At 42.8% G+C, this 18,759-nt stretch overlaps 1 protein-coding gene across 5 annotated transcripts in view; it reads left to right on the forward strand.

Moving 5' to 3' along the window:
• Nucleotides 1-18,759, forward strand: part of sash1a (SAM and SH3 domain containing 1a) — a 107,577-nt gene that overhangs the window by 26,896 nt on the left and 61,922 nt on the right. The window contains exon 1 of one of the 5 annotated variants that reach the window (XM_052012446.1): nucleotides 1,402-2,046. The exons of 3 other annotated variants lie outside the window; for them this stretch is intronic. In XM_052012446.1, the coding sequence (XP_051868406.1) occupies nucleotides 1,948-2,046 (99 nt within the window). In that variant the 5' untranslated portion in view covers nucleotides 1,402-1,947. Of the gene's footprint in view, nucleotides 1-1,401; nucleotides 2,047-18,759 lie in introns of those variants that run through there. One more of the 5 variants, XM_052012447.1, reaches the window with a different exon arrangement.

Below are 18,759 nucleotides of genomic sequence, written 5' to 3' on the forward strand. Positions count from 1 at the left end.
GTGAGCTTTGCTGCACAGTCAGGTGCACCATTGTGTGGGCATGTCTTTTCAAGAAATTGCTTTTTGATATTTAAAGTGGGTTGAGTTAAAAAAAATAACCATGGTATATTTGTATAAAAATGCCCCAGTCTGCCTGGTCTTATTTGGTGTTTGTTCCTTTAGATACATGCACAGTACAGAAGGTTTTTTTAATGACCACTGTTCAGGTTTTCCTACCAATCTTATTTTGGTTTTAAATAGGAGGATTACAGGTGTGGAAACGTACAAATTACATTCAGACACAGTGGTGAGATTGGTATAATCTCTTCACAATTGACGTCTTAATCTTCTATTTCAATGTTAAATATTCAAAGACAAAGATTCTGTCTGAGTTATAGGGGATGATTTGAAAAGGAAGAATATGGCCAGTTGGGGGGGGGGGGGGAATAGTGTCACTTTCCACCAATAGCTTTGACTAATTAAGTTGTGATAGTGGTGAGACATTTAAGGAAATCGAAGATGATGTATGTTAAAAAGTCACTTAATGAATGAAGTGTAGGTTTAGTCCCCATTAACTTCCACAGGAGTGAATTGATGTTTGGCATTTGTAAATTATTTCACTTATTCATCAGCATTATTTAAGGGTGAAATAAAACGTCTTAGAATCGTACCACAGAGGACGCCGATCATGCCGATGCTAACTTTTTGGGTAAACCATCTAATTTGTACCATTCCCCTCATTTCACAGCCTTGTATTTTTTTTGGAGACACAAGAGACTGCAGATGCTGGAATCTGGAGAAAAACACAAAACGCAAGAGGAACTCAGCGGGTCAGGCAGCGGCTGAGGAGAGAAATGGACAGTCTCGATCCGAAACGTCCACTGTCCATTTCCCTCTGAAGATGCTGCCTGATCCGCTGAGTCCTCCCGGCGCTTTGTGTGTTGCTTGCATTTTTTTTCTTTTTCAAGTATGTTCCATTTGTCTTTTGAAAGTAAACATGGAGTTTAACTCCACCACCCTTTCAGCACCTTCCAGATCGCAACTTGCTGCAGAAGAGAGAATTCTCTTCATCTCTCTTGTGTTCCTTTTGTGCCAGTTATCTCAAATCTGCATCTTCTGCTTCTGACAGGGCAAACAGGTTCTCCCTATAACTTCGTGCATTCTTTCCGCTCCCCTATTTCATCATTTCCAGCACTGCGGAGGAGATTAACCGGATGAATTGTGCCTGAGTTTTCTCTTTCCGTGCGACCGGGTCTCGCAGCTCGGGGTGCACGGCCGGGCTCTTGAGCCGCCACAGTTTTGTTGCGATGTGGTCGCTGAGTAAATGTGCCCCATTAATACCCGGCCAAACAGATGCAACGCTCCGCACACACTGTGATTGTTCCCCGGCAGCGTCTGACATCAGAGCTGCTTTTGTAGGCGGGCGCTGGTGTGGGCAGGAAGGAGGCGGGAGAGCCCATTCCCTCCTGGAGCCGGGGTCGCCCATGGACCCGTGACCACCTCTCCTCAACCCACGCCTGAGCCCAGACGCTGTTGTTGAAAGCAACGCTGTGGGTGCGGCCATCCAGCCGAGCAGAGCCGCCGCTGGGACTGGGCTGACCTGTGGTCACGGGCTGGCGAAAGTTGATCCAGCCTCCCCGTTCTCCCTGTGCTTCTCGCCCGGCGGTGGACTCTCCCAGACATCTGGCCAAGTGCTGAACAAACTTTGGGAGAGAGGGCTTGCGGGAGAAGTGACAGGCGCTCGGTGCCCCGGGGAGAGGCTGGACGAAAGGGGCGGCTCGATCCCTGGAGTCGTTCCTTGCAAGACGGGGCCGGCCGCCCCTCGGTCCTGCCCAGCATCTCCCACCCTCGGGGGGAAAACCGGCCGGGACTGAGCGAGGGATGGCACGGAGCTTCGGAGGGGCGTGATCCGGTCAGACGGCGCCCCCCGCGGAAGCTCGGCCGCAAGCTGCTGGCGATCGGCGGGCCATGGAGGAAGATACGGGCGCCGTCTGCGAGCCCCGGTCCCCCTCGGCCGGCCTGCCCGAAGCCTTCTGCACCCTCTGGAGCGACGTAATGGGAATGCTGGTGAGTTGTGCGGGGGGGGGGGGGGGGGGGGGGGGTGAGCTTGCCACTTAGGAAGCTTCAGTTGTGCTGAGACTCCAGTAAAGGGCATAAACAAACCAAAGGAAATCGAGTCAGGAAGCCAGGAATTCTCCAAGGTAATCTCCAGAATCTACATCAGCGCCGTTTCCTATCCCACTCGTTATTTCACTTTGTTGATTACTCGAGTTTTTCGAGAAAAGGTTCCGATTTATCTTCTTTCCAGGGGTTAGATTTGAGCTCATTCTAGTATGGGACAGTGTGGCTACCGTCAGTTCAAGTGGGGTTGAGGTAGGTAGCAAACTGTTAACAACAAGCTCTGATGAGCATCGTCAGTCATCTCCAGACGCTGATACATCAGTGCAAAGTTTGAGCACGTCAGGTACCTGATGCATTCTGCGTTCTCAATACTATATTCTGCATTCTGTTTTATTTTACCGCCTCGATGTAATTATGTATGGGATGATCTGCCTGGATGGCACGCAAAAACGAAAGCCTTTCACTGTATCTCGGTACATGTGACAATGATAAACCAATACCGTTGTTCCAGTGTGTTCAGGTATTCATAGTGTTAATGCAGCCAGTCCCAGTGTGTTATCGAATGCAATGGTTATTAATAGATTGAATGTGTTCGTGCATCTGTCACACTGTTGTCACGGTCCAGGCTTGTTCAGGTTGACTGAGGAGTAAATATCGGAGGGGAATGCAGGGGAATCTCTTGGTGTTCTTTGAAGTTGTGTTATGGAAACTTTTGCGCTCACCTGAGGGAACACACTGGTATTGGTTTGTAGCTAACGTAGGCTTCTCTGACAGTGGAGATAAAGTAATGGGCATTGAGTGCATTCTGATATCCAGTGGCTTGTTACAAATGTTCAGTGAAAGTGCACTTGGATATCTCTCACTATTCCTCCTGATCAACTGTGTTTGAGGATCTCTGCATTACGGATGGTTTGAGAATTTTCCGGTACCTCTCGCGCTTTCACTAGCAGTCACAAAATCATAAGAACTGACAAAATTGAAAGAGGCCACTCGGCCCATCCTATCCATGCTGACAAAAGTGGACTGAATTAATACCCATTTTTCTGTCATTGGAATTATGACTTTAGAAGTGGTCATCAAGGTGCTTTTAAAATGTGTTCAGTGATGTACATCTATCACCTTTTCAGGCAGAGAGCTTTTGTCAGATGGTCAGTTTGACTGTCACTTTGAGACTTCATTGTATCTTGTGTTGTCACTAATGGCCAGTTTGGATGAGTTCCAGTATCTGGTGGTCACTTTGTGATCGATTTTGTCTTTGCTGCAGTTTGGGAGCATGAGCATTTTGATACCATTACCATTTTGGTTCAGGTATTTATCAGTTCATGTATGTTCAGATATTTGACACACTGTTACCTGTGGTCAGTTCACATGTTTAAGTATTTCTCACTGTTACCTGTGGTCAGTTCATGTGCATTCAGGTGTTTGTCTTATTGTTACCTGTGCTCAGTTTGCATGTATTCAGCTATTTGACAATCTTAGCTGCAGTTGATTCTTGCATGTTTGACCAGTAAGCAACAATAAGTTTGGGAATGTTCAACTATAGTCATTAGTTGGTGCATTACCAAGCATCTGTCGCATTCTCAGTAATGGTTAGTCTGTGGATGTTTAGGTCTCTGACAGCCTGTTCAGAATGGACAGTGGAAGAGTGTTGAGGTGTCTGTACACTCTTACTAATGATCAATTTCTCTGTGTTCTACCTGCTGGGAAAGAGCTGCAAACAGGTTATTTCAAGTGTGTTCATGTCCCTCTCTCACTGTCACCAGCAGTGTATTCAAAAGACTTTGGTTATCTGATGTACTGTTATAAACAGTCTGTTTGCCCCTATTTGATGCTCTTTCCAACAGTTAGTAGGAGCATGTTGAGATATTTGACGCCTATCTCAACCATCATTTCAGAGATGTGCTGGTATCTGATGCACTGCAACTGATGCTCAGTTTGGGCATGTTTCAATACCTGACATATTTTTATTGGCCAGTTTATGAATGTCTGGTATCTGCTGCACAGTTGATTTTGAACTTTCCAGTTAATGAATGTTTAGGTCTCTGGAGAACTGTGACTAGCAGTCACTTAGAGCAGGTCCCACTTCTGATGCACTGCTACCAATGGTTAGTTAGTGCCAGTTTGGGTCTTTATCAAATTTTTACAAGCAATCATTTATGTTGCCTTCTATTTCTGTTTTCTTAACGGAAGGTAATAATCATCAGTTTAAGTCTTTTCAGCTCTCTGATCCACTTTCACTCATGATCAGGTCAGAAATGCTCAGAACGTTGGTGAAGTGTTGACAGCATTTAGTTGGAGATCATTTAGGTGTTTGATGGACTGCTTTTAACATTTCACAGGCGTTTAGATAACTGATGCACTATTTCTAGTGATCAGCTGGGACATTACTATTGTTGAGCTCATGTATATTTGTGCATAACACGCCTGAATATATTTGGCATAATCACACCTGGAGACAGTGTGTCAAATACCTCAACACCTGACTGACCTTGGTAACAATATGACAAATACCTGAACATTTGTGCCTCTAGGTCAGTTTGTCATCACTTATTTTGAACTCATTCTGTTGATTGGCTCAATACGTCAAGAACTTTAAGGTGAAAGGGGGAAATGTTAAAGGAGATGTACTAGGTAAGTTTTTTTACACAGAGTGGTAGATGCATGGAATATGCAATCGGAGGAGGTGATGGAAGCAGGTATGATGGCAACATTCAGGAGGCATTTAGACAGACCCATGAACAGCCAGGGGATAGAGGGATGTGGACCATCTGCAGGCAGATGGGACTAGTTTAACTTGGCATCATGCTCAGCGCAAACATGATGGGCCGAAGGGCCTGTTCTTGTGCTGTATTTTCCTATGTTCATTAGCTTCTACCAACGGTTAGCCTGGGGGCGTTCAGATTTCAGATGGAGAAATCCTAATAGTCATTTTGAGTGGTTTCTGGTTTCTGATTTCTGATGTACTGTTGCCAATGGAGTCACTGAAGGAATGGAGACAGAAGAAACTGCAGAGAGTGGAATCTGGGGCAAAAAGACACACTGCTGGAGGAACTCAGCAGGTCAGGCAGCATCTGTGGAGGAAAATGGACGGTCGATGTTTCAGGTCAAGACCCTTCATCTGGACTGAATGAAGATGAACATCCAGATCGAGGGTCTCGACCTGAAGCATTGACTGTCCATTTCCCTTCACGGATGCTGCCTGACCTGCTGAGTTCCTCCAGCAGCGCCTTTTGCTCTCACTTAAGGCATGTTTGGATATTCAATGCACTGTTACAAATGTTTAGTTAGTGCATGTTCAGGTATCTGATAGGTTGTCAGTTATGGTCAATGTAAATGTATTTAGCAATCCGGTGAATGTTTGTTTGACTTTGGACTGTCTATCATGATTAGTTTGGACAAGTATCTGTTATCACTGGTCAGTTTGAATGTGAAGCATTCTGAGAGTCTCACTGATTTTGTTAGGAGTTAAGTATTGGGCACAGCAATACAAATGGACAGCTTGAGCATGTCCAGGTATCTGATGCAGTGTTACTAGTCATCAGTTAGGGAATACCAGGTTTCTGATGGAGTCTCACTAGCATGGGGACTCTGCTCTGCCCCATATGCCTTAGTACCATTGGTTAACAAAAATCCATTATTTGAAGTTAAAATAAACATCAAACATCACAGAAGAGCATTTCAATCCTTTACCATCCTCCTTATGGTTATAACCACTCCAGAAAGGCCTGGTTCCAGTATTTAGGCTTGGGCCTCGGAGCTGGATTCCACAACCAGCAGGAATTGTTTCTCTCTATTTATTCTATCAGTTCCCCTTAATATCAGAGAATGGTTACAACAAGGAAGGAAGGCTGCTGTTCGGCCTGTTGGGTACATACAAGCAATTTTTTTTAAGAAGCTTATCTGGCTGATCCATATCTCCAACCCTCTCTCTGTAGTCCTTTCTTTCCATGTATTGAGCCTGTTCTCTTTTGAATTCCACAATGGAATCTGTCTACCTGCCCCTGGTATTGCATTTCAGACTCTAACCAGTCACCACATAGAAATGTTTTATCCCCTTTTCACGTTTGGTTCTTTTACCATTTACCTTCACACTATGTCCCCTAGTTATTGAACCCTTCAAAGAGAATCTTCACCCTTCTTCATTTTAAATAACCTTGCCAGATGTTCTCCGAGCCTCCCCCGTTCTGAGGACCTCAACCTCAACTATTTCTATACTATTCACATAACTAAAGTCCCTCATCCCTGGAATCATTTCTTAAATCTTTTCTGTACTCTCTCTGAAGCCTTTGCATCTTTCCTAAAGTGCAACACCCAGAATTGGATACAACACTTGAGTTGTGGGTGAACCATAAAGGTTCACAATGACTCCTTGCTCTTGTACTCTATGCTTCTATTTAAAAAGCCCAGGATTCTTCATGTCTTATTTTCCACCTGTCCTGTCACTTTCAGTGAAATATGCAGATATCTCCCCAGATCTCTCTATTCTTGTACCCCTTAATAAACTGTGCTACCTAGTTTATTTTGCCCCTTCTAATTCTTCCTATCAAAATATAACTCTTTGCATTTCTCCATTTTAAGTTTCATCTGCCAACCATCCATTTATTCTACCAGCCTGTATACCTCTCCTCGAAGTCCATTACCGTCCTCCTCGTACCAACCCCTGGGGAACTTCCCTCCAGCCATTCACTACCCCTCCTTTTCCTGGTATTTGCCCATTTTCTATCTATGACTGTCTCTTATCCCATTTTCTTTGACAAGCCTATTAAGTAGCATCTTATCTTACCACCCAACTTCATTTTCTTCGTCCACCCTCTCTGTTACTCCATCAAATTAATGCTTTGAAAAGGACTATCATATCACCTCTTAACCTACTGAATTTCAGGAAATGTAGCCACTGTTTTTGTAATCACTCCCCATAATTTAATCCCTGGAGTGCAAGGATCTGGTAGTCTTTTGTTGTACTCTCTCTAAAGGCCAATTGATTCTTCCTAAGGGGTGAACAGAGCTGCCCACAGTACTGCAGGTGTGATCTAACCAGGCTGCATTATAACTCCCTTCTTCCACTCCTATCCCTGCCTGCCTTCCTCCAAATATGGTCAATATTCCCTTAGCCTTTTTGGTTGTTATGGACATTGACGTTTTAATGATTTTGCTAGTCTCCTAGCATAATTAGCCCTAGTCTCTTGAAAACTCCATTTCTAACTTTTCACAATTTATGGAGTATTTTAATTTGGGTACAGTGGGTATCCTGACACTCACCCAAATTGAAATGCTTATGCTGTGAGTTGAGCATTATCTCAGACAAGGAGAACCCCTTGCCACTCTAATGCCATCGATCTTTGTCATTGGTGTACTAACATATGTGGCTTTTCATCCATTGTCCAAGTTGCTTATAAATTCAGTGACTTATTCTAACCTTCATACAGATTCTTGAAGGAACACCGGTGGTCACATCCTGTCAGTTTGTGTTTCCTGCTTCTTAGCTAATTTCCTAACCAAGTCAATAATTTTCCTTCAGCTCTATGAACTTTTTACTTTGGCAATGAGGGGTTTTATCATATTCCTTCTGGAAGTCCCCAAGCATAGTCTTCCACTAGGAAACCACCTCCTAGCTGATGGCTGAGCCTCAGCAGAGGAAAAGGACTTAACGAACAAAACTAATATGTGAGCCCCAGAAACACTATGGCGGCAAGTCATACTCAGTTCTCAGGCTTAGCAACTTCATAAATCACAGAAAAGGGTCTTCACCCCACGATTTACCCAGGCTGAGGTTAATCACACTCATTCTCCACAGGATTCAGAAAAATTGTTCCTGATGAATCCAGTAGAAAAGAAACGTGTTGTTTAAAGGAAAATAAAAATCTCTAATGTGGCAGCATTGTAACATGGAAAAGTACAGGTCTAGAGCTTCACATTTGATCTGGGTGCAAATTAATTCAAATAACTGGAAAGAGATCTGGCATAAGCATGTTACGCACATTAGTACATGTCTCCCAACTTTTATATCCACTGCTAAATCCTCCATCTGAAGCACAAAACTGGCTATATCTTAAAAACAAAACTGATGTGCAACTATCAATCATAGAGCCTTGCAGCACTGAGACAGGCCCTTCACCCCACCATGTCTAATACAGTACAGGAGTAAAGATGTCTTACTGCAATTGCATTGAGCCATGGTGAGACCACATTTGGAATATTTTGCATAGCTGTGGGCTTCCTATTTTAGGAAGGATACACTTGTGATAAAGGTGGTGCAACAAGATTCCCTGGATTGACTCTTGTCTGAGCAGAAATTAAGCAGTTTTGGCCTATGCTGCCTTGAGTTTGGCAGAATGAGAGGTGATCTAAAAGAAGCATGCCAAATTCTTACTGGGCTTGACAGGTTAGGGGTCAGGATAATATTCCCCCTTTAGAAGTCTTCCCTCCCACTCCCACAAGGGAGTTGTGGAGACTCAGGAAATGAACATACTTAAGCCAGAGATTTTTAGTAATTAAGGGTATCGGGGATATAAGACAAGTGCATGAAAGTGGTGCTGAGTGAAGCAAGCCCAAGAAACTGAATGGCCTACTTGGGCTATTTTTAAAGTTCTTGTGGACTCCATGAACAGTCCAATGGTTGTACACATTTGTTCCTTCAGCACAGGTGAGCAGAAGTTCAGAACTCTATTCTTTGCTTTGGAGTCCCGAACTTTGCATAGTGAAGTAAGTAAAAGCTGGTAGTTCCAAGCAGAGCTGCTGTCTCTTGAATGGAAAATTCAGGCCATAACAGCTGCCCTTCAGTTTGGGGTTCATCTCCAATGGTTGTGCCTCATTATAGGAGGGCCCAGCATGCAGGTTGCTCTTAATGAAAGGATGTTGCTATATATAGTCTTACGTGCCGAAGAGGACGGCCCGATGTGTGAGTCGCTCTTCACTACAAAATGGCATAAAACTTGTAGGTTGACCCTCAGTACAGGAAAGACGTGTACAAAGATTGACGCTGAATATCAAAAGAAGAATATAGGTAGAGGCTGCCATGCAATACAGGAGGATCCAACATACAGGCCACTGCTGAATGTAGGAAAGCCAGGTATGCAGACTGAATCTCAATATTGGAAGGTCCAGTATAAAAAGACCTAACATACATCTTTTCTCCTCAGAATGGGAGAGCCCAGCCTATTGTCTGTCCTGCTGCAAGGGAACATTAAGGATGAGCGCTGACCTTCTTCTAGGCAGCTCCTCTACACAGGATGTCCCATCATGTAAATTCTCTCTGAATATAAGAAGGCAAAGTATATAGGATAGCTGTTGACAAAAGAAGCTGATGAGTCTTTAATTTTTTTATTCTTTAAGATTTGAATAGCAGGATTCAACCAAGGCTGAAAACTTTTCCAAGTAATTAGTGTTATTGAAATTAAGGTTAAGTAGTATTACAAATAAAGATCCTTTCACACTTATCTAGAAGTACAAATCAAAAACAAGAACACTATATTTATTCTAGTATCTACTAGTGCAGCTAGTAGAGTCGCTGCCTCTCAGCGCCAGAGAGCCGGGTTCAGTTCCGACCTTGGCTGCTGTCTGTGTAGAGTCTGCACGATCTCCCTATGACCATACATGTTTCCTCCGGTGTTCCGGTTTCCACCCACGTCTGAAAGATATGCAGGTCAGTCATTTAATTGGCCACTGTAAATTGCCCCCAGCACGTAGGTGAGTGGTAGAATCTGGGAAGAATTGATGAGGATGTGGGGGGGGGGGGTAGGTTAAAAAAAAGGGATTAGTGTTGGATTAGTGCAAGTGGGTGGTTGATGGTCAGTGCAGATTCAGTGGGCGAAAGTGCTTGTGCTGTATCCCTCTGTGACTCTGTGATTGGTTCATTCTTAATTAATGTCTTCTTTGGACTGCTTCTGTTGTGTCCCTTATGATCAGTATAAAATTGTTAATTTTAATGTTGTCCTATTGATGTAAAACAGCGTGCTAATATTTATGACTGTTTCTTGTTTTCCAAGGTCTGGCTAGACGGTTGTGCTATCTTCAACTCCCTCTGATCTTCCCAATGGTACATTAAGCCCCTTGGACAATTCTTTGACTCTTGTGCAATCTGAAGCAATAATAATATAAATGAATTTTGCCTTTTAGGTTTCAGTCAAGTTTAAGAGTTTTGCTGTCCTTTTTAATACTTATGACCAAATCCTATTTAAGTATCCATTGGTTTTAACCCATTCTTTTCCTTAAACTGGTCTTAAAAAAAACCTTTCGTTCCCCCTTAAATGACAGGGATTAGACAGCTCACTTTATATTTGATCAGTTTTGAATCTGAAATGCACTCATCACAGATTAAGGATTGTAATTATAAGAAGTTTAAGTCACTGTGCCATTTACACAAAAGCTCTTGTGAATTTAAATGAAAAGATAGTGTTACCAGCATAACAAACTCTATAATGCTGAAGGGCATGGACATGATTCTTGAGCAAACCAGTAAATTTCCTGTGGTTACTTGTGACAAAGGCTTGTTTGCCAGCCAGAAACAAGCCTGTTCAGTTCAGGCTTGAGTGCCGTTAAACAATGGGCTTTAATCTGCATTGACTAATAACGGTATTCATCTTGTACAACTGGTCTGTGGTAATACATCAGGATGGTCAAGTAGAAAGAAAGTAGGATTTGCATTATTTTAGTACCAATCACGTCACGCTCAGGTTGTCCAGAAGCTTTTAAAGTCCGTGAAGTAATTTGGAAGTCTACTCACAGTTATAATGTTGGAAAAGCAGCTGCTAATTTCTGCACAGCAAGCTGCCAGAGACACCAGATAATCGTTTTATCATAATCTTGGTTGAAGAATAAATATTAGTTACAGCATCAGGGATAACTCCCCTGCTCTCCTTTGCAATAATACCTTGGGCTCTGCTATGCTCATCTAAGAGGACAAAGATGTCTTTGCTTATCTAAAAGGTGGAACCTATACCTTTGAGCTCTTTGAATGTTGATCAAGATTTTTGTTCTCGATTCTCTTGAGTGGGGCTTCAATTTATAATCTCTTGATTTGAAGATGAGAGACCTACCAATTTGCTACAACCTGTTTTGCTACATAGTCTTGATCAAACTCATTGGACATAAATTGTTTGTGGATAATTTTTTGACTCTGTTGGGAGTACTCTGAAATTAAATCTGGCTACATCATATAACAAAATGGGTGGGTGCACGTTGGTTGAGGAGTTTATCTCATTTACAATCTTTTTGTTTTCCTCTCTGTTCCAGAAGCTTTCTGTATTGTGCAGGTCATGTAGCCTTTGAAACCTTCTACAATTCTAACTGCCTTGTTAGATCTCGTCGTTTAGTGGTGCTTTTCCAAATGTCCCCTCGCTTAGTAGAACCCATCATCTCCTGGGTGTCATACTTTGAAAGGTTTGTTATTAGCAGACCCCAGACCTTCCACGTAGCTGGGTGCAGGTTCCAACTAGATACCACACTGTCATTTGTGCATGCACACCTCTGGGAGCCAAGCCTTTCAGCCAGCATTGGAAGAGCGCGGAGGTCTCTGGAGATGCACTTATTTCCATAAATTAGCAAAATGCTGGATCTAATCTGAAGTGATAGGGTGTTTCCTGTTTTCTTTTGGGTTTACAAACAGACTTTGTTCACGCCTTTCCCCTAGCTTCCCTCTTTAGCTAAAACACAAAACAAAGCATGCTGGAATTCTTGAAGGTTTTAAACTTTCCTCACAGCTGCTGCTCTACATTGCAAACTGTGTCCCACCGTTCAAGATTCATAACTAATTTTTCACCTTTTCAATACCAGCATCAAGTTCTCTCAAGATTTTTTGTAGTAGGACTCTAAACTGGTAGAAATAATCAAAGAAAATAGTTTTCCCTGTATCAATCTAATTCTTCAAGAGTTTTGCTCTTTTTTTGGGATCCTGGAGTTCTTATCAGAGATCCACACTTCATCTTATTAAAATCCCCCATTTGCCTGACTTATTTGCTCTTCTAATCTAAATTTCAAATTTGGTTAATAATACACATTATGATTGTTGAATTAGTGAGTTGCTCCATGGATCATGTGTGTCAGATCCTTCGTTTAAAAGCTCAAGTTATTGATAGGATATTTTCTTGCTCTTCTGATATTGTCAAGGTGAACGAGAGCCATTCTTTAGCATTCACTCATTAGGTCTTCTGTATACTAGCTACCTCACACACAACATATCACATTTCACATACAGCAGCATTCCAGGAACGAACCACCGAAGGGATCAGAGATGACCATCTTTGCTCTCTAATCTAATCTGCTTTCAGGCTATCTGTTCAAAAGATCAGGGGTTGTCTGGAGGCCTGTGTTTATCTCTCTCTTGCCTGGTAATGGTCAGACGAAAACATACATTATTGCATTGCTCAGCACAAACTTGGGAACACATTTGTTTCCAAGAGCAAAGTAATTTTTGACTGACTTTCTCCTGATTGTGCATTGGTTCTCAATAACTTTTGGTGCTTGCTCCCAGGTTACTTTTGAGTCTCCTAGTTGCCGTCACAACCCCTTCCTTTCAGTTCTAGTTATCACAGATTTACTGTTGTCACTTGGGGTCATGCGGGAAATGAGCTTTGATCTCATTTACTAGTGTAATGTCCTTGTTTTAATGTCATAATGTCAGACACTTTGTCATATCCAGTTAAGTTACATAGCATCTCATTGCAGTTCAGAGCTCTGGAAGAACCTTGCTGTATAATAAAGTAAAAATTGCTCCCCTTAAAATGGATTTTAAAAGTTCCCTGTTTGAGCCAATATATGAATGCAGTTGCTTAGTTTCTGAAAAACCTCTCTACCATGAAATTATTTTATTTGGTCCTAAAACTCTTAATCCTGCCGCCACCACCCCTCGCACCCTCCCCCCCCCCCCCCCCCACCACACACTCCTAAGTCTGAACACTGATAAAGAACATTGAGTATCTGAAAAAAGAAGCTTTACCCTTTCACTTGGAAATGTATGTTAAGCATGCATTAGAGTACATGTGCACAGATATGTTTATAATGTGCATGATAATTACTTGGCATGATAATCACGTTGGCAACCTCCCAACCTCCGCCATGCCTTCCTGTGTTTGGGAAAAACACAGGGCAGAAAAGGCATAGAAGGTGCTCTACATTGAGGGTATCAGTGTTTCTTCACCAAATGTAGCCCAGTACCATGACTACTGAATAAAGGATGTGCCTGCTACATTGGCCTGCAGCAGGTGCTGAGAGAACTATTATTTGATTTCATCATCATCAATCTATTCATAGGATGCATCTATCCATGATGATATTGGAATGACCACTGCACAGTCCTTCCGGATTCTTAAATCTCATCTTCACACCAAGAGCAACCTCTGTTACGTTGTGTGGGACTGTGACCTTTCTAAATGGAGTAGATTGAGATCTGAGATCCACATGCTGATGTGGGCCTTCAGTGTTGGCATTGTTTTCCCGCTTAATCATGGCCAAGCATATCCTTCAGTCCACCATTCCCTTCATGCCAGAGACCAACATTGGCTCAGTGGCGAGTACAGAAGGGCATCCTGGGGTCCTGCACCAAGTGTATGTAAAACAAAACATTTTAACCTAGTGAAGCCACACCCCAAAGCTACAAGCACGTGAAAGCAGCATGCCACAGTTAAAAGCAAGCAAGTAAACAACCGATGCACCAGGTCAAAGCTCTGCTGCACTGGTATCTTCAGTTGTAAATAGTGGTGGGCATTTCAACAAATGACATGAGGTGGCAGCCCCATGAATGCGCTCGTCCTCGGAGGCTGGAGCCCAGCATGCAAGTGCAAAGTAAAAACAAGGTTAAATAAAAATGTGTGGCCATCTTCAGACAGAAGCGCTGAGGTGAATAACCAGTGTCTGCCTGCACCTGTGACAGAAGGCAGTTTAGTGATATCTGGAAATGATTGAGTGTACTTGGTCCAGTGAAGGCTATGGCCCCTGACAAAATGCTGCCTGCAGTGTTGAAGACCTGTGCTCTGGAAATAGCCACATCTCCAACCAACCTGTGCAGTACTGCTACAACACCAGGATTGGCCACTGTATGGGAAACTGGTCTCATGTGTTCTACCCCAAAGAGCAAGACAAATCTGGTCTGGCAAACTACCATCCCATTAATCCACTCTCAGTCATTTGCAAGATCTAACAATGCTATTAGGTAAAGCTTACCAATGTCCAATGCTTAGTTGGGGTTTTGCCAGGACCACTCAGCTGCAGGTGTCTGTAGTCATAGAATCATCCAGCACGCAAGCAGGCCCTTCAACCCAACTGGTCCAAGTCGACCAAGATGCCCATCCAAGCTAGTCTCATTTGCCAGTGTTTGGCCCATATCCTTCTAAACATTTCCTATCCATGTATTTTTTTCAACTGTCTTTTAAAAGTCATGAGATCCAGTATGATTAAAGAGCTGAATTCTAGAGATGAGCTGAGAACGACTGCCCTATTCACTTAATAACATCAAGGTATCCTAATAGTAACATGAGAGACTCTCCTTTGGCCGGAGAGATATTTAGCATAAAAGCAGGCAGTTGTGGTTGTTAGGGGTCATTTAGTTTGGCCTTGGTACATTGCAACAGTAGCTCCTCAGGACAGTGTCCTGTCCTGTCCAATAAACCATAGCAACTGTCTTTCATTAAAACGTCAGAATTGGGAATGTTGCCTGGAGACTTCACAAGGTTCAATTCACTTTGCAATTGCAGAGAAAATTCTGTAGTCCTAAATCACATACAAGACCTGCAGAACATTCAGGAATAGGCTGATAAGAGCAATGGTTATTGCACATGATAAGGGCCCAAGCTATTTCAGTGTAACATGGTGCAGTGGCTAAAAGAGAAGACTAAATCTGTCAATTTTAGGTGGGCAAGCTGTAACTAATAGGGCGCCTCACCCATTTACCTATAATAAATACTTAGGCAATGGGACTGGGTGGGATGTATCAAAAGTTTGCTGATGATACTAAGATGGACATGAAAGTTATTTGTGATAAGGACACAGAATCTGCAAAGGGACAAAATTAGGTTGTACATGGACAAAACTATGACAGGTGGAATATTATGCAGAGAAATGTGCAATTATCCACTTTGAAGGAAAGAACAGAAAAGCAGGTTACTTACATCATCCGAGACTACAGAACACTGCTGGACAGACAACCCAAGGTATTTTCATAGGTGAAGCACAAAGATAGCATGCAGGTAGAGCACGTAAATAGTATGTTCTTGGTTACAAGAGGGATGGACTGCAAGAATAAGGGAGCCTTGCTACAATAATACAGGACTTTGAAACCACACCTGGCGTATAGCATACAGTTTTGGTTTCCTTATCTAAGGAAAGATTTACTTGCCATGGATGCAAAGCAGAGAAGATTCACAAGATTGATTCTTGGTATGGAGTTATGTTTTGAGGAAAATAAACAATTTGAACCTATACTTTCTGGAATTCAGGATGAGGAGGAATAGATGATCTTATTGAAACATATCAGATCTGGAGGGGTCCAGATGGGGTAAATTTTATGAGGATTTTTCCAATTGATGAGGGAATCTGCAAGAAGGAAGCAGAGTCTTAAGAGGGTGGTTGCCCATTTAAACCAGATGGGGGGAAATTCTTCTGGGATTGTGAATCTTTGGAATTATGCACTCCACAGAACTTTGAAAGCTGAGTGTATTCAAGAGAGAAACTTCTGGACTTTAGGGCAATGAAGGTTATGAGAACCAGGTGGAAAGGCAGGATCGTGTCAACGATGGTCTTCTTGAATGGTACAGAAGGCTTGAGGGACTGCATAATCCACTTCTGCAGTTATTACCACAGGGACAGCAGCGGATCAAGAAGATGGATGCCCAGCATCATCTGGGCAACATCTGCTGCCCTTGCTGACAACATCCACATCCTGTGATAGAATAAAAAGAATGTTGTACAATATTTGCTGAACTGGAGTCTTGACACATAAAAACAAATATAGCACTGACGTCTTCATACCTATCTTTGCAACTTGGCTAACAGTCATAAACGATGGGTTACTTCTTTGCTTTTCAGGCTTTGAAAGACCTTGGGGTAGAGGTGGGTGGAGATTGGACTTGGCCACCACCACCGCAGTTTCCGGCACAAGTTTGAAAACAAAATGTGACTTGACAAACTAGACATCACCCCATAGCTGTAACTTTGTAATTTTGGAAAACTCGTTACTGTTTTTCTTTTTTTTAAAAGATAAAACATTTGTACATTTAGCAGTGTTATAACACATTCTGTGGATTTGCAAAATTTGTTAAAAGAGATTGTAACATAATCTGAGATACAATCTGTCCAAAGAGATGCCACCGAATTTGGTTGAAATGTTTTTCAGTCCAGTTGAGACATTGCAGAAGAGAGGGAGAGACTGACAATGAAGAGATGGAGGGTGATAAAAGTCAAGTTGACCTTGGATTTGTGGGAAAGGGTTTCAGTGCAAGGAATGAAAACCTTGTGTTGTATCTGGACCTTCCTGGATGATGGAGCCAATGGGATTTTGTGGCTCTTGAATCTGAGATCATGTGGTTTGTCATTGTAGCAGAGAAAGGCTGGGGTGGGAATATGGTCCAAACAAAGTCAGTGAAGTCAGAGGCTGTATTTAAGGGATTGACAGAGGTGGCTTGATTTGAAAACAGAGAGAAATTGGGATTTGGGAGGCAAACTGGGGATAATTCTTCTCCGCTGGGTTAGAGTTGGTGTTGCACGTGGTGTAGGGAATTGTGAACTGTTTGGCAATGGCTTTTTCGGTGAAGGTGAGTTTGAAGAAGGTAAGGTATTAGGTAATAGTATGATGGTGGGCACAGCAAGGAAGTTGAAAGCATGAAGAATTCACTGAACTCACTGGCGGAAATAGGAAGGTTTAGTTGAGGAAGGTGATGAGGATTTGGATTGGAGGCTATGAGGCTGTTTAAAAAGAGAAATTTCAAAGGAAGCTGAGGGAAAATTGCAGGATGAAATTGACATCAAAGTTATGGGTTCTCTGATCATTTCTCATATTTTCTCACAATATGGAAAAGGCCATTTGGTCCATCAAGTCTATGCTGGATTTCAGAGCAATCACATCAAACTGTGGCGACTCACCGTCTAGTCGGGCGAACCGGCTCGGCAGTCGGGTCGCGCGGCGTCGGAGCGACGAGGCCCAAGATGGCGGCGGGCCTCGTCTTTCCGAGCGACGGGGAGAACCCGCGTGCGGGAAAGTCCTGATGACGTAGGACTTACGTCATTGCCGGTTTTTTGGGCGGGAGTTTCTCTCCCTTAAAGGGCCCGCACAAGGCGGGAAAATAAACCAGTTCTGTTTGGCAATCCTCCGAGTCGAGTCTTGTTTTATTCCGCGGTAGCAACCGCTACAAAACCCAATTTTCCATGTATTTCTCAGTAACATATTTTTTCACATTCCCATCATTTTCCACCATCCAGTATGTTCCTTGTGTCTTGCCTACCAGCCAACACATCTGGGAAGGAAACTGGAGCATCTGGGGGAAATCCAAAAGTTCTAAGCTAATAAATGATCAATGTTTTGAGTCCTCAGTACAGTCTCTCCACCTCTATTGATAAAGCAATTACTCAGGCTATGGTTTGGGCCTTCAGAATCATTCTGTTCTGTTTAATAACTCCAGCACCTGGTATCCCCTCATTCACCCTAGTTCACTAGTTCTGAGGCTTGTTCCTGTTCCTCTACATTTGCCTGCTATTGCAGATTACCGACTCTTGCACTGCAGAAGTGAATAGCTCTGAGTAGTTTCCTCCTGGGAGCTTGGTCAATTTCTTTGTGTGTTTTACTTGCCTATCTTTGCCCACTATGATCTATCCTGATAACCTGAACAATCAGAAATTATCATAGTGATTTGTTTTCTTTTCACCCTGCAATATGATCCTTGTGGAAAACAAATGAAAATGAAGAATATGGTATCTGAAACAAAAATCTGTCAAATTTATCACCTGATCTGACCTAGCCTAACCTAATCTGTTTTGTATCTCACTTCTCCCCACAGCTCTGTTTCGAAATCTGTAAACCCTCCGCTCTTCCTCCAGTTCTGAGGAAGCGTCATTGACCTGAAACATGACTGGCTTCTCTTTGCACAGATGCTGCTTGACTGGCTGAGTTCTTCCAGCATTTTTGTTTTTGTTGAGCGTGATCCTGATGTTTGGGTTTCAGTGCCTCTTTGCATTTGCTCATCCTCTCACTGTAATGTAACCACAGCAGCTGGGATCATTACACAACAACACCAAACTGTATTTATCAAGTGTCTCAAAAGTAGGAGAACCCTTCCGAGGTGGTTTAGGGGAGCATTATCAAATGAAATTTGATACTGAGCCACACTAAGGTAAATGGCCAAAGCTTTGATGAAAGAGAGGTTTAGAGTATCTTGAAATAGGAAAAAGAGGGAGAGAGGCAGAGGGATTTAGAGAAGGAATTCAAAACCTCCAGCTGAAAACACAGGCACTAGAGATGCAGTGAATAGATTGAGGGATTAGCAAGAGGAATGAATTTGAGTGCTTGGTCATCTCAGGGACTGTGGGTCGAGGTAGATTATAGAAAAGGGAGCAGCTTCAGAGGAAATAATATTCAAAGCTGAGGCAATACTTTGAGAGTGGTCAATGTCAGTCAAAGCACAGAGTACATTTGTGAAATCGTTAAACAAAATTAGAGCACACAGTGTTGGGTGTGAT

This window comes from Pristis pectinata, chromosome 3 (assembly GCF_009764475.1).
Source record: "Pristis pectinata isolate sPriPec2 chromosome 3, sPriPec2.1.pri, whole genome shotgun sequence".
NCBI lineage: Eukaryota > Metazoa > Chordata > Chondrichthyes > Rhinopristiformes > Pristidae > Pristis > Pristis pectinata.